This window comes from Ailuropoda melanoleuca, chromosome 1 (assembly GCF_002007445.2).
Source record: "Ailuropoda melanoleuca isolate Jingjing chromosome 1, ASM200744v2, whole genome shotgun sequence".
NCBI lineage: Eukaryota > Metazoa > Chordata > Mammalia > Carnivora > Ursidae > Ailuropoda > Ailuropoda melanoleuca.
This window is the reverse complement of record NC_048218.1, coordinates 176312875-176338132: the sequence shown is the minus strand read 5'-3', so window position 1 is coordinate 176338132 and position 25258 is coordinate 176312875. Positions and strand designations below refer to the sequence as shown.

The 25258-nt window shown below is 39.3% G+C and overlaps 1 protein-coding gene across 1 annotated transcript; it reads right to left on the bottom strand.

The window, feature by feature from the left end:
- Positions 1-79: 79 nt before the first annotated feature.
- IFRD1 (interferon related developmental regulator 1) lies at positions 80-21972 on the bottom strand. The gene is made up of 12 exons (XM_002915046.4): positions 21629-21972; positions 17706-17810; positions 17474-17558; positions 16699-16823; positions 14780-14937; positions 11819-11869; positions 11558-11736; positions 11360-11468; positions 8180-8314; positions 3873-4001; positions 3362-3457; positions 80-636 (listed from the first exon to the last, which is right to left on the bottom strand). The coding sequence occupies exons 1-12, from the start codon at positions 21717-21719 to the stop codon at positions 547-549; spliced, it is 1353 nt and encodes a 450-aa protein (XP_002915092.2). The 5' UTR covers positions 21720-21972; the 3' UTR covers positions 80-546.
- Positions 21973-25258: the final 3286 nt, after the last annotated feature.

Below are 25258 nucleotides of genomic sequence, written 5' to 3'. Positions count from 1 at the left end.
AATGACCTTTAAATGCAGCTGTAAGGTCTCATGGTGTAATTCTCTGTTGATCCCAGTGACGAAATTAAATTAGATTCCATTTAAAAATTAAAGTAATTTTATTATTTTATTATTTCTTCTTTTCCAGAAGAACTAGCTCCCAAAACTGTACCCAGAACTCACCTAACATCTTAAGTTAAATACCTTGTATTAAGTTAAATATACCTTGTGTATTTACATCACTATAATCAATATTTTTGGACAACCACAGTATGAGAAACTTAACCTTGGGTAGTTTTCCCCATTATGAAATCAAGTGAAATACCATATTTTTGCTCTCTTCATAAATAGAAAATGATCAAACATTACACTTTATGTTTAATGATTTACAAAGAATATTCAATAATCGGAACTCACCATTTGCAATACTGTACATTAAATTATAATATAACCCCTGCTACAAAAGCTATCTATGCTGACCCAAGATTAAAACTGTCTCTAGTTTAAATAATAAGAAATTACAAAAAAAAAAAAAAATTAGAAAGTGGTCTTCCAAGTGCTGAAAATCTAGAAGAATTCTCCAACATCTGCTCTCTTATCTCGACATTTGCTTCGAGCTTTCGTTCGAGCTTTGAAGGCTGCAGAGTTATACAGGTGCTGAAATGAAGGAAAGGAAAACACATGCGACATACGGATCACTAAAGCTTAAGATACTCTAATAAAGGAAAGGATGAATAAAAATCAAAAAGGAGAGAAATGAGCTAACTCAACCTTATCAATATTTTAAGTGTTTATAAAACACACAAAAAGAACAAAGGGGTAAATTAACATAATAGATGATAGCTATTCTGTATTAAGAAAAAATATTAATCAAATATGTAAAATACCAAGAAAATTCCAACAAAATGTTTTTAAAAATGCATCAACACTTAATCTGATCAAAGAAAAAACAAATCATGAACACAATATCCAAAATACCCAATTACTTAAAATAGTAAGGTTCCATCTTAATGCAATTAAACTAACAAATTTTTTTAAATCATAAAACTCAATGCTGTCAAATACGTATTAGCTACGTGCCTTCATTCATTACTAGAAATAATTAAAAATGATAGAATAACTTTAGAAGGTAATTTGGCAGTACATATCAAAAAGTCATAATCTGCCCCTGTATTCCCATGTGAAGATTTCTGAGAAAAAATTCAAAACAGAAATACATGTAAAGATATTAATATTAAAATACCCAATAATCAATTATATGATCATAAAAATGATTAACTATAAAGAATCTATAAAAATATAATTAAGCACTTCAGGGGTGCCTGGGTGGCACAGTTGGTTAAGCTCCAACTCTTGGTTTCAGCTCAGGTCATGATCTCAGGGTTGTGCCCACACTGGGCTCCGTGCTCAGCAAGGAATCTGCTTGAGATTTTCTGCCTCTGCCCCTTCCCCAACTTGCACACTTATGCACTCTCTCTCTCCCAAAAATAAAATCTTAAAAAAAAATTAGATATATACATATATGATTAAGCACTTCACATCCACTAGTATAACTATAATTTAAAACAAAACAAAACCAAAAAAGCTAGAATAACAAGTGCTGATAAGGATATAGAAATTGAAACTCTCATACACTACTGGTGGGAATCATGCAGTCCCTGCAGAAAACAGTTTGGCAGTTCCTTAAAAAATTAAACACAGAACTACCATATGATCCAGCAACTCCACTCCTAGGTATATACCTAAAAGAACAGAGAATAGGTGCCCTAACAAAAACTTGTACACAAATGTTCATAGCAGCACTATTCACAACGGCCAAAAAGTAGAAACAAGCTAAATGTCCATTAATGGATGACAGGATAATCATGTGGTATATCCACACAATGGAATATTATTCGGCCACAAATAGGACTGAAGTACTGGTATGTGCTGGAACATGGATGATACTTGGCAGCATAATGCTGAATGAAAAAAGCCACACAATAGGTCACACATTATATGAGTCTATTTATATGAAATACCCGGAATAGGTAAATGCAGAGAGAGAAAGCACACGAGCGGTTGCCAGCAGCTGGGTGGGGGGGGGAGCGGAGTTGGGGGGAACATGGGAAGTGAATGCTTAAAAGGTATGTGTTTCCTTCTGAGGTGATGAAAATATTTTTAAACTAGACAGAGAGTTGTACAACATTATAATTGTACTAAATGCCCTGGTTTATACACTTTAAAATAGTTTATGTTACATGAATTTTACCTCAGTAAAAACCTAAAAATATAATCAAGGATTTTTGAAATGTTACGTGAAGTTATAAGGAATGTTACAAACTCTCTGAGCACATGTTTCCTTAACTTGCAAAATGAATCTGGTACTTAAGTTTAGTTATCTGATACAAAAGAAGCACTATGTAAATATTCTTTAATATAAGAAGTTAACAGGATTAAAGAAAACAAAAAAGGATTTTTTCTATGTTAATGGGATTATGGACAAAATTATTCATTACAACCCCTCCATACTCTAAATACAGTGAAGTTTTGGGGCGCCTGGGTGGCACAGCGGTTAAGCATCTGCCTTCGGCTCAGGGCGTGATCCCGGCGTTATGGGATCGAGCCCCACATCAGGCTCCTCTGCTGGAAGCCTGCTTCTTCCTCTCCCACTCCCCCTGCTTGTGTTCCCTCTCTCGCTGGCTGTCTCTATCTCTGTCAAATAAATAAATAAATTCTTTAATAAATAAATAAATACATAAATGTAGATGTNAAATAAATAAATAAATAAATAAATAAACAGTGAAGTTTCTACTTTTTTTTATTTTTATTTATTTTTTTTTATTTATATTTTTATTTTTTTAGATTTTATTTATTTTTTTGACAGAGATAGNTTTGACAGAGATAGAGACAGCCAGCGAGAGAGGGAACACAAGCAGGGGGAGTGGGAGAGGAAGAAGCAGGCTCATAGCAGAGGAGCCTGATGTGGGGCTCGATCCCACAACGCCGGGATCACGCCCTGAGCCGAAGGCAGACGCTTAACGACTGCGCCACCCAGGTGCCCCTCTACTTTTTTTTAAAAAGATTTTATTTATTTATTTGACAGAGAGAAAGTAGCAGAGGTAGAGGAAGAAGCAGACCCCTCACCAATCAGGGAGCCCGATGCAGGGCTCAATCCCAGGGCCCCGGGATCACGACCTGAGTCGAAGGCAGACGCTAAACCAACTGAGCCACCCAGGCGCCCCGGTTTCTACAATTTTAATACAGCTGTTGTGTCTGAAACAGCATGAGGCACTAGAGACCCACAGACTCCACTAAATACCTATCGCCTGGTAGAATCAAAGCTTCGGCTCTGCTTTTCTTCAATGCATTTAGTTCTGAAGAGAACAAAAACAAAACCTACCCTTTCAAAACGAGAAATCTTCATTGTTTTAAGTGTTGCGGCATCAAGCATCACCGGGGGTCCAAGTTCAAATACATTACGAAGGAATTCATTTGACTTTGGTAAAATAGAAGAGTAGTAAGGCTTATTATTAAATATCAGCTCTTTTTTATTACATAAAGTGAAATCTAATTAACAGAAGTTATGTGGAGCTTATAAATAAGAACTTAGGTCACTTATTTTCTGTTTCTCTTTGTAAGACTAAATTGTTTCAAATGCCTTGAATCCAGTAAAGTTATGAGGAAAGCAATAGTGCTCTACCGAATTTATAGATCTTTCACTGGATTTATACAATACAGAAAGAACAGCTTCATACTTAATTCCACTTTAAAAAACAAATAAAAATGCAGTTTTGTATCATGCTGAAAGCATTCTGCACATCCACTTACTTCAAAAGCCCATTCAGTGAACTACATTCAAAACCGCTCCCTAATTTAAAAGCGAGCACACAGAAAAGAGATCGCTCACTCACCTGCAAATGATACTGCATCCCCGATCCAAGAACTTCCTTAAAGGTGTCATAGGTATGTTTTTTGACCCAGCAATCGATATACATTCGTTCAGGGCCAAATTTAACAGTTTCTGTTGGAAAATCCCGTTCCTAGACAACGGAAGAACCAAAATTTTAAGAGGAATTAAGATGGCTTAAAGAGATCCTACATAAATACAATTTCTAAATAGATACATTTACATGCTGAGGTAATAAAATAATATGGCTTAAATTGATACTGCCATTCCTGAGATGTGAATAGACTAGAAAGTACTATCCTAATATAAGGGTGTAGAACTTGTCTAGTTGTCGTATACTTGGCACAACTGAGTTTGGATAAATACTACTGGCAAAACCACATCGTTGTGAATGTCTTTAAATTTCAATAGCACTCAGTTATCTGTAGTGTTCTACAAATGGGGGTGAGGTGGGGAGGGAAGAGGAGGAGGTTGCAAGACAAGTCAAAGATAAGATGCCCCCACATGTCAGTGGTGGAACTGAGGGGAAGCAGGTGTCAAAGGAAGATAAATGGGGTTAACAGACCAACCAAAAAGTAGAGGACCAGCAACTAGAGGGCTCTAAGGGTCTAAGAACAGGCTTACTAAGAAAATGGGAGCGGGTGCGCCTGGGTGGCTCAGTTGGTTAAGCATCTGCCTTTGGCTCACGTTGTGATCCTGGGGTCCTGGGATGGAGCCCAACATCAGACTCCCTGCTCAGTGGGGAGTCTGCTTTTCCCGCTCCCTCTCCCTCAACTCGTGCATGTGCTCTCTCTTTCTCTCTCACTCTCAAATAAAATCTTAAAAAAAAGAAAAAAAAACAGAAAGAAAGAAAGAAAACGAGAGGGAATAACTGAGTTTAAGACTTCAGAGATGGAACAATTTTGCCAGAAGACAATTTCTAAAGTATAACTGTGGGAGAGAATCAAGTGAATGGAAATAAAGGAAATGGAAGTAAAGATCACTGGAACAAATACAGGATAGGGTTTTCCAAATGCAGAGGAGTCAGCCAGAATAGGGGCAGAACTTGGGATGTAAAAAACTGGCCACTCCATTGTTTGATTAATCATGACTATGGAAGAGTAATCAGGAAGGGACCGGGACAGAAGAAAGGAGGAGATGGAACTTGACCACTCCAATCGTCTTCCCCACACTTACCCAGCCCCCTTCTTTCTCAGCAGACACAGTATATAATGTGGAAGAAAAGAACATGAGCTCTAGACTTACATGGGTGTGCCACTCACTAGCTTGTCATTTGGGCAAGTAATTTAAACCCCCTTTGGGTCTGTTTCCCTACCTGTCAAATTGGGGTTTTCCATCCCTCCCACAGAGTTATTCAAAGTATAAGATAAAGCCTGTCTGTGAAACACATACAGTAGCTGGTCTGCTACAACAGCTCAAAAAAACCCACAGGGTTCTACTATTTCAGCCTTCCTTTTTTCAGAAAACACTGAGACACCAGGAAAGAACTCCCTCTAAACTCATCCTTACCTACTCCTCTCCTAAATCTCTCCAGTTCAAGGCAAATCATGCTGTTTACATCATACTCCCGATCTTTCATTTATATTTTCAAATGCTCCCTTCTCCATGGGTTCCTTCTCCCATAAACCGCATCCAGCATCTTACACAAGACACCATAACACACCCTCCCACAGTCCGATGATCAACTCTCTTTCCCTTCCAATTACAACCAAGTTTTTATTTTTTTAAAGATTTTATTTATTTGACAGGGAGAAAGACAGCCAGCGAGAGAGGGAACACAAGCAGGGGGAGTGGGAGAGGAAGAAGCAACTTCCCAGCGGAGCAGGGAGCCTGACGCGGGGCTCGATCCCAGGGTTCTGGGATCATGCCCTGAGCCAAAGGCAGATGCTTAATGACTGAGCCACCCAGGTGCCCCTACAACCAAGTTTTTAGAAAGAACAGTCAAGACATACCATCTCCACTTCTTCACTTCCCATTCACTTTTCAATCCACCCCAATCGAGCTTTTCTGCCATCATTCTACTAAAGCTGCACTTGTAAAGGTCATCGACCAATGAGCTAACTGACAAATCCAATGGACACTTTGACTCTCTCACTTGCCCTATCTGCAGCACTTCGCGCCGCTGAAAGACAGCACAGTACAGTGGGTTCCAATTCCGGCTTTGCTACTTACTGTTCTTTACTATGCCTTTAGTCTCTGTTTTTCCTTAAGAAGAATTCTGCTGCTTAAGTGTTGTAATGGAACTGAAATAAGAAAACTGTATGTCAAGGTACCTAACATCTAAATGCTTGCTGATTTAAGAAATACATGAGCTTAAGAAAGACTCCTGAATGAAAAGAAATGACAGGCAGCTACAAGCACACCTAAAATGAAGAATTCCCTCTGTAGCAGTTTAACAACCTCCATCCATCAAGGGTCTTTCAGGGAAAGCTGCATTCCAGTGAATGCAAAGAAACAGGAACACTTAGCAAGGCTGTTGAGGCCAGACCTTTCTCCGGCAGGCACACTGAAGCAGAGCTGGAACACACGGAAGCCAGCCAAAGGGCAGGGGAGGAACAGAAATCCTGAGGTGGAGAGTGGAGGGTGTTTAAGGCCTAGGAGGGAAGGCGCCACAAATCAGAATTATGAGGCAAGGAAAGAGCTTTTACTTTCAGTCCTGCTGTGCAAGAGTGACGGGCACACGAGAGACCCATCAGGGCTCATGTACACTGAGATGTGGCTTGTGTCTTTCTCAGGAGAATCAACACTGTGTGCGATGGCTGGCTTACGCTGAGTGGTTTGTTGACAGGGTCTGCTCAGATCCTGCTGACTCTTAAAATCTATTATCCAGAGAGGATGCACCCAGACAGAAAATGTGACGTTAGGTCTAATCCAGAAAACCCACAACATGCCATTATCTTATCTTTGGAGGTAACATTATCCAAACAGAGTAGTTTGTAGTTGAAGATTTCACTTATTTATTTGAGGGAGAGAGAGAGAGAGCGAGCCTGAGTAGGGTGGGGGGCAGAGGGAGAAGCAGACTCCCTGCTGAGCAGGGAGCCCGATACGGGACTCAATCCCAGGACCACAAGAGCATGACCTGAGCCAAAGAAAGAAGCTTAACTGACAGAGTCACCCAGGTGTCCCAGAGTAGTTTGCAGTTATTCAAGAAAATGGCTTAATATGGGGATACCACCACACTACAATTGTAAGACCAAAAGAATCAACTGTTAATATAGATGTCTGCTCAAGTTTCAGGATTTTGTTTTGTTTTAGATTATAAAATATTACAATAATGCAATTACAGTTAGCATTAACCACAATGTTCAGATCCCAGATCTCTATACTATACCCTGGGTTCTACTTAGATTAAAATGGAGAAAGTAGTTCTTAAGCAGGCTACGTATGAGAATCACTGGAACATTTCAAAACTGGACCTGAATCGGATCTTAGCATCTTTATTTTTTTAAATTCCCATTCTAAATTTTCATATACATGTCAAGTTGATGACTCTTTGGTAACATATTTACTCTTAAATGAACTCCCTATCAGATAGCAAGAACCTGAGATATTTACTCTTTATATCCAAGAAATATTTCTTACCTGGCCAACNTGGCCACAAAAAAAAAAAAAAAAAAAAAAGACAGACTTTGGTATCCTCCACAGTAAAATTGCCCTTATCCTACACTTCCTTTTAACCATGCATTCTATTCAAATCCCTGAAAGTTTCTACATCAATTTATTTGCCAGGCAGATTCAAACAGGCTAGAAGACTATAGAAGGTACTGAAGCATCAGATGATTTTAAACCCTGATTTAAACGCTGGGTTTTGTTATTTCAGTTTTTAGCACCTAGGCTTCCCAGGGAGAATACAAAAGTCTTTGTTTAAAAGTACTGAGGGGTAGGCAGTAATTTACCATTCACAAAAAACACTGTACTAAATACATATGTGCTAAGCACCATTGCTTAAATGATGGCAAGTGCAACAAAGTGAAATATACTTTCGTAACTATGAAATCTTCATATTTTTTAGCCTAAAAAAAAGTAACTCTATGCATTAGAATTAAATTTTCCTTTGTTTAAAAAAAAATAAGTCATCTTTATGTATGTTGTTAAAAACCAGGCTTAAAAGGAGGAAACCGTTTTGATCAAAAGTGAAGTTCAATCAAAAAAAATGACCCAATCGTCCAGGTTAGCCTAAAACAATCTCATTTCAAATGAGTAGCAGGCCTCTCGCTGGCTGAGTCAGTGGAGCATACAACTCTTGATCTTGGGCTCATGAGTACAAGCCCCAAAGTAGGTGTGGAGTCTACTTTAAAAAAAAAGACCTACCTCCACTGCCCTCAGGATATCTCTGAACACCGAACGCTGCTTTCTCTTGTCCACTTTGGCACGGTGCTTGTTTCCATCTGTAGCCAAAGCCCTAAGCATCTGAGTCAAAGAGTCCATGTCTTCATAAAAAAAGTCCTAGTCAGGAAAAGCAATTTTGTTTTAGTTCGTTATTGGGTCCCCTCCGCCCCCCCGCCAACCTTCCCTAGTGCTAACAAAGAACAGTCCACTTTGGAAAATACCCAGCAGGGGTCAAAACAGCACCACAAATCTCTGAGCTCTTTAGAGATCTTGGCGCACAGGCACATATTAACACATTCATAATATCATGCAGAAGTTTTAATCCAGAAATGCTGACATGATATACTACCACTACAGTTAACATTCCCCTTCCAAGTACATCCAAATACATTCAACAAATACTTACTGTGCTCCTACCATATTCAAGACATTCCTGGGATTTCAAAGAAGTTCAGTGAAAGTGAGATACCACAAATACCAACACAGCTTCTATCCTTTGGCTCTCAGTCCCCAAAGCACACAACCCCAGAATTCCAAATAGTCTTATTACAAAAGTACAAGCTAACAGTAATGCCTAAAGCACCTAATTTCTAATATACTGGCCATATTTCAAATAAGCAATAAAGCATTTAAATCAGGTACACAACTCGAGTAATTAAATTACTCAAGCTAAGAAGATATTTTAATCCCTTTTGAAGAAAAGCCATGAAATGTATTACTATTTGCCATTACCTTGATTTGACTCTCCTCCAACAAAAAATTATACAGCCCAGTAATCTATCAACAGTGCAGAGGTTGAGAAATCCCACTGTAATTGACCTCTGCAATCAGTAAAACTCAATCTAGTTTATAGTCTGAATCACTGAGCTCAATATAGTAGTAGCTTTGAAAAATAAATGTTAAATATTTTAAGGAAATGTCTCCATAACGTCTTTGAGCATTAAAAAGAAAATGTAAAACATAAAAATAGTCCATTAATAGCTTCCAAAAGCCAATTTACTGCAGTTTAGGATAATTTGACAGTAAAACTATACACCCAGGGACAAACGGGCTCTTGGAGGTACAAATAAACACCTTAATTCCTATCAATAATAAAAATAGAATAACCATTATCACAGAAAGGTGTGTGTGTGTGTCTGTCTGTCTCTTTCTTGCAGCACTTCCCATGTCAGGTTAGGTGGGGGATAAAAAAGGAAGAACTGGGGAAGGTCTGTCTACACTATATATATTTTGGTATATTTTCCTGAGTCAGCACATTATGTGGCTCCCAAGATCTGTAACTCTGCCCAGTAAATAGTCTTTGTCTTATTATAGGTTATCCTAGAGAGCCCCTAAAAGGCCACTACTAAAAGATCACTGCCAGAAGGGGGAGGTAATCCTCCCTTTAATGAACAATTACAGTAATAGCTACTACTTCAGCTGCATCCATCGTAGGCTCTCAACAACCCTATGAGATCGTTACTACCTTATTCTCCATTTTAAAGATACTGAGACTGAGACATAGAGAAGTTGCCCAACATTATCCAACTAGTAAGGGTGGAAAAGAGATCTGAACCTGGGAGTGTGGCACAGAGTGCACTCTTACCTGTTTGGTTATACAGCAAACATGCATAATAAACCACAGACAGCTCTCACAAACAATTCCAAATTCTTCGTGTCAACTTATAATTATGTTAGCAAAAGGCTCTGAATATTTCAATGCCATGAATGCTACCAAAACCCTAATTTAAATCAGCCTATGTATTCATCAACACATGGTTTAATTAATTTTTTGAACACCCTTTAACTAACCCAACCGTAACCATACATTCGCAACTTTCAAAAAGCTTACTTAACAAAAATAGCAAACAAAACACTAGGTTCTGTTTTGTAACCCAGGTCATTTTTGTCCTTAAACAAGGACTTATCCAAACATGTTTAATTTGATCTGAGTTCTCCTAGCTATCTCATATGATTTATTAAATCCAGAGAACACAGATATATGGGCAACAATAAACGTTTACAAAATTTTTTAAAAATTCAACAAGTATAATTTAAAATGCATTATTATTTTACTTTTAAGATACACTTCAAAGGAAAAAGAAAAGAAATTACCATTTTTAGCCCATAGTAGAACAGATGATTAAAAAACCGGGACATCTGGCTTCTGTGCCTTGAGGTTAAAGAGCCATTAACTAGCTCAATAAAATTAAATTGATTGCTAAACTACAGTCCAATTTCTCACATAAGTAGATTCATTCGTTACTGAAAGCATTAATAACTTCTTTCCATTCCTACCCTGCTATCCTTTAAAGAAAAGGGGAGAGGCTGGTGGAAGCGTAAACAAGACACTTACCAGGTATTTTTAAACACAGGACTAGAATGGAATTATACACTGTTAAATAACATATTTAATTTCAGAAAAAGTTTCATGCCAGAAATATAGTCCTTGTTCTTACATTAAAAAGCAACTAATGAGAAACCCAAGGTTCACAATAAGGGATACAAACCAGGATGACCAAATGTCCCAGTTAGCCTGAAAGGAGAGGTTTCTTGGAACACAGACCTTTCAGTGCTAACCCTGCAACAGAACCAGGCAAACCACTAAGGTTGGTCACCTATCACAAACTCAAATACCTTTGAGAGTCAAATTGAGGTAACAAACATCCATGGACAGACAGTGGGTGGGGAACTGCAAAGCACATATCCCAGTCTCAAGGGCCATGTTTGCTTTCAGCTTTGGCTTAGAGAAGTTAAACAGGGACTAAACTCATCTGATCTCTAAACCTATGTCGACTGAGTATTCCACCCATTTGTCTGACATTTATTATAATGCATCCGTGCCTGAATCACCTTAATGTGCCCTGTGTCTGAGAAATCCAAGCAGATCCACACAGGCTATAGTAGATAACTCTCTCCATGAGTAATAGCGTCCCTAAACTTGAGTTCTATAGGTAGCAAGAGATAAATGTAATAAACTACACTCAAATGTTGCTCTACCAACCCCTACTGGTTTACACTCTTAAAATTTTTACCACCACTGCCAAGAAGCAGGGCAATCAATCACTTGATTCTCAAGCTGGCCATACTCCAAAATTATCATCCAATTCTTAATTACGAAGATAATGGTAGAATAATGGTCCTTGCAACACAATCTTTTTCCTCTATTCATCAGATACTTACACTCTCCATCCCTCTGGCCAATTCAAACATAAGTGCCAAAGATTCACCAGCAGCTATTCTCATGTTGACATCATCAGAAGATAGGAGGCTTGGAAGTTTATGGAAATGCCTAAAAAACAGTTAGTCATTACTGTGTGAACACAACCAATTATGTCAATAAATGTTGTTTTTATAAAATATGAAACTAAAGGTACATACATCTCAAGCTTTTTCTTCACTTCATTGATTGGGCATATGGTCAGTAATAACGTCCATGCGAGAAGAGAGCTGATATGAAGCACTGTATTAGGGGTGCTGCAAATAACATTAGTGTCTTTCTCTTTGAGATAGGACTTGGTGAAGATATTTTCCAAACATTCCAGAGTTGAATACAGCTCCTAATGCATAAGAACATGAAATAAGGTAACCACCCTAAATTTGAATTGTGTAAATAAGTGGAGTCAAGGGTTTTCTACTTACAGTAATGTCATCTGTAGCAATAAAACAGCAAGCACCAAAGCAAGTTGCACACTAAAAAAAAGAAAAAAGTAAATATAGACATTAATGTAATTTTCTTATTATTTCCGTGTTTTCCTGCTTTTATAATTCAATGTGAAAATTCTCTCAACTACATGACTACATTGGTCCCAAGCATAGAATAAAAAGAGAGGGGGCACCTGGGTGGCTCAGTAGGTTAAGTGTCTGCTTTCAGCTCAGGTCATGGTCCCAGGGTCCTGGGACAGAGATTGTGCTTCTGCCTCTCCCTCTGCACAGCCCCCTCCCTGCTCATGCTCTCTCTCTCTCACTCTTAAATAAATAAAAATCTTTAAATAATAATAATAAAAAGAAAGAATATAAGATTAAGAGTCAAGGGAAGTGGGTTTCAGCCCAAGCTGTGTGTGCTACCAAACTGACAGTACAACTTTAGAGAAGTTACTCAATATCTCCCAGGTCTTCCTTCTTTAATCCAAGAGATCCTTTTTAAACTTCCAACTCCAACTCAAAGACAGAGATGAAGTTTGCATACTGGAGATAAAGAAGCCTACTCTATTAAAAACCTTTAAAACACATTAAGTTTGCTATAGGCTTTTAAGCGTTTAAAACCATTTATATTCATCTTTTTATGAAGACTCTACTATGAAAACTTCTAAAAGAAATCAGTTTCCAAGAAATAAGCACACCAGGAGCAGAAATCTAAAATTTCAATAACCGTCCTCAAACTTGCCACCAGAAGAAGGGTCTCATTAATTCAAACTTCACTTTTTTCCGCATACGATGAAAACCGGTCAGGAATCCTTTTGTTTGGTGGGGGGAGGCTAAATAAGTGATGACACTACAGGACTATCACGGTGTAAGTTACCTAATAAGATGGAGCTCAGAATACAAAATTTATATACAATCTGCTTTCAACATAAACAGGAGCCATTAATTTTTAGAACACTGTCTAAACAAATCATATAAAAACAATTTATAATCTGTGAGTTTTTTTATTCTCCATTTCCCTTTTCTCCATGTTTTCACTAAAATCCTCTCATGTTGTTCCAAGTGCCACTAAAGCATGAAGTTGTTAAAGTCACCATTTACACGCTCAAGTTCCTGGTATCATGAGGACATTTGTGGCATTAATCTGCTTGGTGTCACTATTTTATCTTCATTATTTCATCCCACTAAAAACTGGACATTGCTAAAATTAAAAAGTAGTCTAGGCATTATTCTCAATAAAGGAAACTTTTATTCTGTAATCCCTCATCCCAAACAACCAGCAGAGGCAAAGTCACATCTCTCCTTTTGAAGCCTCTAAGAGAAAAAAGGTAGCTTAACAATTTGAACTACCTACATTCCCTCTGCTAATATAAGGACTGTCAAGTACTTTTTTTTTTTTTTAAGATTTTATTTATTTATGTGACAGCCAGCCAGCGAGAGAGGGAACACAGCAGGGGAGTGGGAGAGGAAGAAGCATGCTCCCAGCCGAGGAGTCTGATGTGGGACTCCATCCCGGAACGCCAGGATCACGCCCTGAGCCGAAGGCAGATGCTTAACGACTGCGCTACCCAGGCACCCCATGTCAAGTATTTTTAATTCACCGCAAGCATCAAACGTACTTAAAAAAAACAAAACAAAACAAAAAAAACACAACATACACACACGCAACAAAAATTAAGGGCTCACTACTACAAGTATCCACCCAATAGTGTTTTCTGTCAAACATTTCAAAAATACCTCTATAGTCCTACATGATTTAAAAGTTGCATGAAAATCCAAAAGAGGGGATAAAAACGCAAACAGCAAAAGCTCAATTAGCTATTTTGGGATTATGAACTGCTAGAGGGCAAGAGATTCCTATAAAGTCACCAAAATTCTCTTTCTTTGCCTCTGGGGAAACAGTTTAACTACTCCCAGCCTCCATACAGTTGGTAAACCAAGGAACTGGCTATTAAAGTGATGTGTTCTGGCTTGAGCATCTGTCCTCTTTCTTTCCCCATCTTTCCCCATAGCTGCCATACAGAGGACCTAAAGGTAGGACAGTGCTGCAGGATGGACACCCAGGGACTCTGCCAACTTACAGTGATATAAGAAATAAACTTTTATTAAGCCACTAAGATTTCAGGGTTTATCTGATACAAAGACCAGTGTCATCTATTTTAAGTAATACTAAAGAGAAAGCTAATGTGAAAAGCCGGTGTTAAAAGTATTAAAAAAGTTTCAAACTTGAACTGGTTTCTTATTAAGAAAACAGGTTAAGATTCAAATCTACTAAGATTAAATTCTTAAGATCCATTAAGATTCTTAAGATCCATTAAGAGTCAAATCCACTTTCCAAACCCAGAAAGATGTTTGTGAGAATCACTTTAAACACACCAAAAACAAAGAAAAAACCCCACAATCTAAAGTCAACGGTCGTGAGTGATAGTTATCAAACGATTAGAGAATGAAAAGTTTTTCAAACCTCATGACATGACTAGATGAGTATCTCACAAGTTACAGATTCCTACACCTAACCAAATCCACCCATGGAAATAAAGCATTTCGCTTTTTCATAAGGACTTGTAGGCCACAGCAGCCAAAGTTTTTTAAAAATACCTACTACGTTTCTTAGAATAAAAAGTAACCACCCAATAAACACTGTCTAGATCATTTAAGTTCCAACCAAAATTATTCTTCAGTCATCCTAAATAACCCAAGATAGTATTTCCTATCAGCGCGTGACCTTTGATTTCAAAGATGTAGAAATATGCTCAATGGGATGTCCTATGGTATCTCAGAAAATTTAAGAAAGCACTTGTCCTATGAAGTCTGCTCACTCAAACTAAAAGACAAATGTAAGTAAAACATTAATTAAAAACCTACTATTTTAAAAAATGTAACCTTCCTAGATCATTCATCAGAGTATCTGGATGTCATGCCTAGATAGATTTATAAATTAAAAAATCATATACTTACGGTTTGCCTAGCCTGGATACTAGCTGTTCCATCACAAATTATTTTCTTTAGGATTGGTCCAAGAGTCTTTAAAACCTCTTCACTTTCAATTCCAGGGCCCAACTGAATACAAAGAACAGATGCTAATGCTGCAGCCGCACGCTGCTCATCACTCTTCCCTGTGAGAAAAGCAAAGGTACAACCCTGAACAATTATTTTGAGAGGACTTATTAAGACAGCGATTTCCCAAATTTGTACAATTCCAAAATATTATCTACCATTTACAAAACCCCATAATATGTTCTAAGCTTTGACCTGAGCTACAAACCTAGTGAGCTCAAACTTTGGAAACCGACCTCACTCAAATTCTAGATCCACCACTTATTAGCTAATGACTTACAACTCTTACTCAAAACATATTTCCTCAGCAGTGAAATGGAAATTAACATCTGTCTTAAGGCAGCACTGTAACAATTCAGCAAAATAACGTGTTTCAAGCTGACCTGACCTTCCAGATCTTTCATGTACTCACAGAACAGTGCTCAGGTAGCCTCTGAATTAGTCTCTCAAGCATTTCAGATGTACAGCCCATGAGGTAAACTAAACCTTCAAGGTTTCCCCCTCCCGATTTTTTTTTTTTTTAATAAACAACGGATTAAAAGTAAAGGATTCTTGGGGCACCTGGGTGGCTCTGCTGGTTAAGCATCTGACCCTTGATTTCGGCTCAGTCTTGATCTCGGGGTTGTGAGATCCAACCCTGCATCTGGCTCTGCACTCAGAGCGGAGTCTGCTTGCCCCTCCCCTCCCTGCTTACATGTGCATGCTCTCTCTTTCAAATAAATAAAATATTTAAAAATAAATAAATAAAGGATTCTTTAAAACCATACGAAAACTGTAGACACCAAATTATTACCTGACAAATTAAAAATCTATAAAATAAGCAGATTGGAATGGAATTCTTAAAGGTCATCTAATTCAACTACCATTATAGGCAAGTTTCAATGTAAACACCTCTATCAAAGCCTTTGTAATATCTCAAAAAAGCTGGCTCTGCTATCAACTATACCACTAACAAAGTTACATAACCTTAGACCAATCTCACATTTCCTAGGCCTTTACTCTGAACAATGAGAGAGATGGAATGGATGAAAGGTTTCCAAACACCTATTCATGACAAAGCTTTCACCTGAGGTAAAGTGAGAAAAACAAGGACATAAAGGTAATAAGCTCATTCAATTTAAAAGAGCATGTGTGCTTCCCACATTCCTGGTGCTAGAAATATTTTGTTAATAAAGACCTAACGAAAGAAGGTCATTATTCTCACAGTGTTCTTACTTGGCAAAATAATTAAGATGGCAGCCCCAGATCTTTTTAATTCTGGTGGTTCCTAAAACTGAAGTCTGGTAATATTAGACTTAATCTTTTAAGGTCTCTCTTCATTCTCAAAAGTTCTATGATTATATGACTTCCAGAATCTCTATTACAAAGTTCTGGAATTCAAATATTCCAAGGGATATCCTGAAAATGATGTCAGCCACAGGTACGATTGAGGTTTTAAGGAATTACAAGGGAAAATGAGCTATGCGATTATACTTTTTCAATTTCAGGAAAATGAAGTAGGATGGCTTTTTTAATAACTTTTGTTAAAATCTGACACAAGCTTTCAAGACTTTCTTATACATGAGAATGGCAATCACCTCTTCCAATATAAACAAGGATGACAATCCTCCACAATCCTAGTTTCAAGCTGTTTATTACATGAGCAAAAACAAAGCTTCTAACGGGTCTCATTTTGAATACGAATAAGCATGGTGTATTCCTTGACAATTGTAAAGTTAAAAGAGTGAACCAATCTTCCATTTCCATTAATAAATATTACTGCAAAGAAGGTAGCAAATTCCTTTTTAGTTCTGTGCCTGACTCAAAAATAAAGACATTACCTTTTTTCAGGCAGCGTTCAATGCTGTCAGTCAAAGTCATTCTTCTTTCCAGAATGAATTCATAAAGCATTTTTGAAGCCAGTGCATTTTTAATACCTTCAAGAGCTGCCTGCCTTGTCTTCGCACTATTTAAAACAAATCAGAAGATCCATTTGAAGTGTACCACAGGTCAATGACTTATAAAAACTTCACTATCTCCCTCTCAATTTCTCTTTACATTTTTCATGTCTGCAACAAAATTAGTGGACAAGAGGCTTAAAGCAGGGGTGCCTGGGTGGCTCAGTCACTGAGCGTCTGCCTTCAGCTCAGGGCGTGATCCCAGCGTTCTGGGATAGAGCCCCACATTGGGCTCCTCTGCTGGGGGCCTCCTTCTTCCTCTCCCACTCCCCCTGCTTGTGTTCCCTCTCTCGCTGGCTGTCTCTCTCTCTGTCAAATAAATAAATAAAATCTTTAAAAAAAAAAAAGAGGCTTAAAGCAAAGTTTAGCTGTTCTTTTCAGCTGAAGATTAACTTTTAATCCAACAAATCCATTTCAATTGTAATCAAATACAGTTATATGCTATTATGCTATAATAATGACTAATCTGAGTCAATCTAAATTCTAGTAGCATGTTCCTATCTACGTTAAAAGTCCAAAGGAACAAGAAACATTAAAAGATCCAATGTAAACAAATGAGGCTTTAAAAAAAATGCTGTTAAATCAGAGAACTGCATATAATGCACACAGTGGCTGATCAGAATCACACAGAACAAACAAAGTTTCCAGTATCTCCTACCTCTTATCCAGGGTCAAATCAATGAATCCCTTCAATTTGTACTCTAAGTCTTCTTGAGTTCCTTCTTCATCAAGGACTTCTGGTCCTAAGGAATAATACAAACTAACCATTTTAATTTAAGTAGGAAAAAAAGCAGACAGGAAACAGTCATAGTGTGCCTTAGCTGTTAAGAATTCTTATACCTAAAATACCCTTTTATCTAAAGTTGCAAATTTAAATTTAAAACTCATACCATCTTCGGCAAAACTGGAAGGATCGCTGTAACCACTGCAATGGCTCATTGTTTCAATCGATGCATCCTCATCACTGAAAGGTTGAACATTTCGATGCTGGCCACCTATTAGATAAAAAAGGGTGGAAGCAGATGACTGTGTTGCCATACGCTCAAAAATTTAACTTGGGAATTTTTACATTTACTTAGGAGAAATCCACTAATAAAAACCCAACCTTTTAAAAGGGGTGATTATGCTACAAAAGAACATAAATATTCTAAAATAAGTCAATTCACCTGTTTTTTCAGACCACCAACTGTTTACAATATACATCAACTTAAGAAATATATCAAAAACTGGTATTGTGGTTGAAAAAAGTACTTCCAAACATGACTTCAAATCATGAAGATAATGAAAATAGATCCAGAAATAGAATATGAAATTATAGGTCATAAGAATAAGTAAAGTATATTTTTCAAGGAGAATGACTGAGCTTGGTAAACATAAACATGGTAAATGGGTTAATTTTTAAGTTACACACCATATGTGAAGAATTAAGACATTAAGAGATGGTAGTTTTAAAGATAACTTGAATTAAGAGGGGAAAAAAGGAGGGGTGCCTGGGTGGCTCAGTCAATTAAGCATCCAATTCTTGATTTCAGCTCAGGTCATGATCTCAAGGTCATGGGATCAAGCCCCATTTGGGCTCTGGGCTCAGCACAGAGTCCACTTGAGATTCTCTCTCCCTCGGCCCCTCCCCCTGCACATATACACTCTCTCTTTCAAACAAATAAATAAAATCTTTATTTAAAAAAAAAGGGGAGGGGTAAAATAGAAATTGTGGTTTTTGATCTAGTATAAAAGCCTGTCAGATAATTCACCTTTAAAAGAAAGATTAACATATCCAACAGTTTTAAAACATCAGGGCTGTTACTAAACAATAAAATATATTTTTTAAAGATTTTATTTTTTGAGTACTCTCTATACTCAACTTGGAGCTTGAACTCACAACCCCAAGATCAAGAATCATATACTCTACCAACTAAGCCACCCAAGTGCTCCAAAATAAAATCTTTTTTAAAACTAGAATCTTTCTTCAAATTAATTTAAAAAATAAATCCACAGTTATGCCTTGTTTTGCAGGGATTTAATAATAAAAGCACTGCTCAGTCATGAATTACACTGAGCACTGAGTTAAAGTTAAGTCTCAAATTCGGCCCCAAAAGTGACTTTGCCACCTGATTCACCTTTGAGCCCAAGTTTCCTCACAAGTCAATTCATATTTTTTACTTTTCATATTCGGTCTCCTTCTAAACTGCCAAGAAGAGTATACCTATACAGCTCTTACTCAGCTTTCTCTAAGTTTCAATCAGTTTCTAAGACTCCAGGAAAGAGAGGTTAAACAAAAAACAAATCAAGAAAAAGAACCTATGAATGCCTGATATCTAGATCAAGCTTACCCACCAGGCAATCCCAAGTAATATTAATTAGGTGGCACTCTGCACACATAAAGTCCTTATATCTTAGGGGGTTTACTTACTAACAAGGTTTTTTCATAAAAAAATTCTCTTTAAATTAAGTGCAATGAAAAGTATGCATACTTGTCAATTTTATCAGCTTTCTAGAACCTTCCACTAACTTAAACGAGAAAGAATTTAAATGGAAAATCAATTAAAGTGGTAGGAAAGTTGGGTATCTTTTGATTGTACATATTAAGATCTCATTTGAATCCCATCTCTCTCTAGACGTCATTTTAAAATACCAATAAAGTAAATGGCTCGTAAGTAAGTACAAGTTTGGACAACTTTCCATCTCTTCTACTCAGTTATTACTTATTCATTTATTTAATAAGTAATACATTCATGTGGAACCAAATTAAGGTTTTAAAAAAGTAAATCCCTCCGCATATCCCACTCACCAGAAGCACAGATAAGTTGTCGTGTAAATTTCCGAAGATATTCAAAGCCTGTACAGTTTTATAAACTAACAGAAGCCTTTTCCATTTGTTTAAATATGCTAAAATTCAGTGTTGAATTTACCTTTTCTACTAAAAATTCAACAACAACAACAACAGCAACAAAGCTGATGAGAGATGAGTAAAGAGCCTCGAGATAAACTCTGTAAGTCAATCCGCCACTACCACCTGAGGTTAATCGGTTAGCACCAGGAAGAAGGGAAACTTCGGAAGGAAATTTCAGAGCTTCTGAGGGACTAAAGGTTCGTTTGTGATTCGAGGAAGCCATTAGTAACATCGTTACAATTTTTAAAATGACTTTGGCTTGCTGCTTCACCACCATGTGTTCCACCAACAAAAGGTAAAACTTAAAGTGGAATAAAATGAATAAGGACCTCCCAGACAATTCAAATTGACTTCAGAGGAGGAAAAAAGCTGAAATACAGAAAATAGAGGTATCCCCTATTCACACAGAGTAATCAGATGCCACAACAAACTAATTTTGTATTTTAAATCTTGATCAAGAATGAATTTCGTGAATATCGAGGGCATACAATCAAAATAAAGAGCGATATAAACAAAAGAAAAAAATGCCAACTATAATAATTCATTCCTACTGTCAATTACTAAATGTTTAATTCAGGAACACAAGTTTTCATACTGCTATAAATTCTACAGGAAAGCGTTTTAAATGCCAGTTTCCAATTTTCTTTAACAAGAAAACCGGACTATTCATCAATGAACAAAGGCATATCATTCCGAGGGTCGGATTAGCAATTGTGTTGACAAATACATAATGGCTAGTAGCAGTTCCGATGGGATAAAGTCTGAGAATTCCAATGTATAACTTCAAAATCTCGACCAAAAAAAATCACTAAATGCGATTATTTCACCCAGTTTAACTTAATACTTGATTTAAGTTTAGTGGTGTCTCATANTAAAGTCTGAGAATTCCAATGTATAACTTCAAAATCTCGACCAAAAAAAATCACTAAATGCGATTATTTCACTCAGTTTAACTTAATACTTGATTTAAGTTTAGTGGTGTCTCATAGGACTTTCTGCTTTGAAGTCCTTTTTTCTTAACCCTATAGTTGGTACTAGAGAAACATTAGTTCATCCAAGCACCCATCCATGCACGAAAAGCTTCAACTTTGCAGTGAGAACACACAAAAAAATCTAAACTTTTGGTCTATTGCACCCTGAGTTCTTCACCACCTCGCCCATCCCGGCCTCAGGGCACAGAACCTATAGAACGCGGCACAAAGGGGAACGCGGTTTCTGCCCCGGGTAGGAGGTCGTCGCCTGGACCGTCCCGCCGCAGGGGAAGCGGGGGCGCGGGATTTCTGCAGGAGCCAGTTAGTAGTAGGAATAGAGCCTTGGCTGGGACAGTGGCCCCGAGCCTCCTACGCCTCCGCCCAGCCAGGTGGACACGCGGGATGCCTAAGAAGGCAACAGAATGGGATGCCACACGGGCGCCTCTGCGTCACCCAGGTCCCACAGCGCAAGGGCCGGGCCTCGTGACGCAAGAGCCGGGCCAAACCCGCCGGACCTTTGGCATTCCCGAGAACTCCACGTTGGAGTCGGTGGGTCAAAGGCGACCACTGACAGCAAGACGCAAACCCTATCTCGGCCCCACCCTCCGTCAGGGTGAGCTCTGAAGAGCAAGCACCAGATTCTGAGAACAGTGCCTCTCCCGCCCAGGAATCCGTCACCCCACCGGGATCCACTCTCAGGCCCTAGAACCTATTCGCAAACCCCCCACCCCCAAGGCCGGTGCCCAAGAGCTCCGTTCGCAAGCCAGATCCAAATCGCGCGAGGTACTGACCCCAGGGCACGCTGGGAATTGTAGTTCGCCAGCAAAGCAAAACTCCCTGCCGACACATATATCCGTGAGGGATGAAACTACAAATCCCACAGTGCCCAAAGAGAAGAGACTCGCTAGCCCGGCCGGCAACTGGGATGCCGGTGGCGGGGATACCCCTTTACCTGCTGTCGCCGCCGTCGCTGCAGCTGCCCCTGAGCCGCTGCCACCACTGCCACCGCGGTGGGGAGTGTTCCGCTTCTTATTCTTCGGCATCGTGGGACGCCCGGTGCCGCCTAAACTCGGAGCTTAGCGAGGATCAGCCGATGGAGCTGCACTTTTTACTCGTGCGTCTGTGCGGCGGGCGGCTAAGAGGCGAGTCTTCGGCTAACAACAGAGGCGAGAAGCGGCGGGGGTACGAGTGGGCGGTGGCAGCAGCAGAAATCCCCGTGAAGAGCTGTGAGCGGAAACGATACATGTTTCTCTCTAGCGCGGGAGCTAAGGCGGGGCGGGCTGGGCCACGACGCCTTAAGTAGCAAGACCGCCGCCTGTCGTCACCATCTGTGGGCGGGACTCGAACCTCACTAGCCAATCGCTATAGATCTCCCTACTAGAGTCCTACCTCCGGCGGCCGACGGATGCTGACTACGAATCCCATGTCGCAAATCTTCAAGTAGCGCCCAGGGAGCAATGCTTCGCTGCCGCACTGATTTCTGGGAAATGTAGTAAGGCTTGGTGGCGACGTTCTCCTATCTCCGCCCAACGGGCTTTTCTGCGCACTTGCCTCCCTACTAGTGACCCCTCCCCTGCTTCCCAGCGGCCCCGCCTCGGAATAGACTTGAGTTGTTCCCGGGCGTTGAGCAATGGAGCGAGTATGCCTGATGACCACGGCCAGCTTCCAACTGGGAGCTACGCAATCAGCTTAGCTCATCTTTACCTCGCGCCTCGCGTTCTTCTGTTTAACCTTTCCCCTGCTTCCGTGCAGCCTCGGCCCAAGCACAACCATGCCCCACCTCGCTAACACCTCAAGTTGAATTAGTTTAGCGATCACCAATATCTGTAATTGAGCAGAGGTTCGCGGTTATGTGCTCCCCTAATCTTAGTCCTGTAGTTCGTGTATTTCTCCTATTATAGACTAGAAAGATCGGGCGATTCAATGTCACAGGAATCACATTTCTACACAAGAAGGAGTGAGTCCTTTGACAATTTTACCTGCCAGTTAAGAGGTCAATCTGGGATAAGAGTTGTCAAATAAATAAAAAATCTTTAAAAAAAAAAAAAGAGTTGGTTTCTGAGAATTTAACAGCTGATAAAACAAAATAAACTATAAATACCAATATCGAAGTGTTTTTTATTTTCCAAGGCGCTCTTAGATATGTCTTCCTTGTTACATTTTATATATTTAGGACCTGTCATTAGGTTCATGTATTATGCTTATGACAGCCCAAACTCACTGACTCACCTCAGTGTAAGTGACTCATCCCCCACTCCACCTCTCTCCTGGGCTCCTTCTCTTATTTTCAGAGGCCTGTAGCACATTTCCACCTGACTGTGCCACCAGCACCTCAATCCAATATCGCTAAAGCAAACTGTTTCCCTTTCCTGTGCCTTTTGTGTGTTTACAGTACTACTATTCTCCCATATGTTCAAATTTCAAAAACTCAACTTCATACATGGTTCCCCGCTCTCTTTAGTGCCTCCCAAAACGATCAGTTTTACAATAAAACTCAAAATTCATGTCCTATCCTCCAGTTACACATAGCCTCAGTTCAAACCTGGGCACTTTAAGGGATCTTCCAGTCTCGTCACCAAGGTTTCTATTTTTTTTTTTTTAAGATTTTATTTATTTATTCGAGTTAGATAGAGACAGCCAGCAAGAGAGGGAACACAAGCAGGGGGAGTGGGAGAGGAAGAAGCAGGCTCACCGCGGAGGAGTCTGATGTGGGGCCCAATCCCATAACGCCGGGATCACGCCCTGAGCTGAAGGCAGACGCTTAACCGCTGTGCCACCCAGGCACCCCGTCACCAAGGTTTCATGCATGACAATGCTGCCGGGTTTATTTATGATTCCCTATTTTACTAATTCACTACTTTAATAGTTGGTCAAAAACATTCCTTGTTTCCATTACCAATGTTCAATGCCAACCCTCATAGCCTGGCTTGGACTCCCTTTCCAGCTCCATCTCTCACTGCTTCCCCATACACATCCCATTCTTTAGCCACACTGGACTGACTGCTTGTCATTTCCAGGACACAGCTCTGCTCTCCTACCTCCATTTTATCACTCACGTCATTCCATGTTCTTGTAATGCCCTTCCGCCTACCTTCACCTTACAAAAATTTATCCCATCTTTCAAGATCTAGCTCAAATGCTACCTCCTTCATGAAGCCTTACCAGAATTGTTTCTTCCTCCTCACAACTCTTAGGACTCTTTGTAATGCTCTGTCGCCACTTATTACATCCCTACAAGTCACACAGCCCATTCAAAGATGCTCTCCAAGGGGCCATATTTCAGGGTGGCTTTTACTTTGATTAATCCTGAAACAGCAAGTAAGCTGCACAGAGCATGTAATCCAGATAAGGATGCAGGCTGGTGGACACAACTCCCACTGATTTCCTTCCGTCATCCCTTCACATGACTACACATCTGAAGTCTAGCAGCAACCCTGGCCCACATTGAGTGAGATGACCCCAGGTTGGAGGAGCACAGAACTCCATACCTTTTATAACACCAGGCTCTCCATCATCCAAAAATAACTAATACTACACATAAGGCAATACTTTTGCTACAGTGTGAGCCCAATGCCATCCATAAAGGCTGCATATCCAGGTTCCAGGCTATGAACATGTGCTTTGCTTGCATTTGGGGGCACATTCCTTTTATCTGCATCCATGTTCAGGTTCACTTAGAGCTTTTATGGGGCAGGCCCAGCCATGGCCTACCACATGATATGCATACATGTTTTAAATCATCTAATAAAATTGTTGGCTCCCAAGAACAAGAACCTTGGTCTCATCATCTCTAGTCCTCATGGTACATTAAAAAAGTGTTATCTTTGTAATTATAGATAGTCAGTATATGTTAAATTAACATTTAAGAAATAATTGTTGACTGTATTTCTCTAGTTCAAAAACAGGGAGAAACATCTTGAGGAACCTCCATACTGTTTTCCAGAGTGGCTGTACCAACTTGCTTTCCCACCAACGGTGTAAGAGGATTGCCCTTTCTCCATATCCTCATCAGCATTTGTTGTTTCCTGTTTTGTTAATTTTTGCCATTTTAACTGGTGTAAGGTAGTATCTCAAAGATATTAAAAATAGAGCTACCCTACGACCCAGCAATTGCACTACTAGGTATTTACCCCGAATATACAGAGGTAATGAAAAGAAGGGGCACATGCACCCCAATTTTCATAGCAGCAATGTTCACAATAGCCAAACTGTGGAAAGTGCTGAGATGCCCTTCAACAAATGAGTGGATAAGAAGATGTGGTACATATATAAGGTGGAATATTACTCAGCCATCAGAAAGGATGAATGCCCACCATTTGCATCGACATGGATGAACTGGAGGGGATTTTGCTAAGTGAAATAAATCAAGCACAGAAAGACAATGATCATATGGTTTCACTCATATGTGGAACATAAGGAATGCATGGAGGACCATAGTGGAAGGGAGGGAAAACTGAAGGGGGAAAATCAGAGAGGGAGACCAACCATGAGAGACTATGGACTCCGGGAAACAATCTGAGGGTTTCAGAGGGGAGAGGGGTGAGGGAATGGAGTAGCTGGGTGATGGGTATTAAGGAGGGCA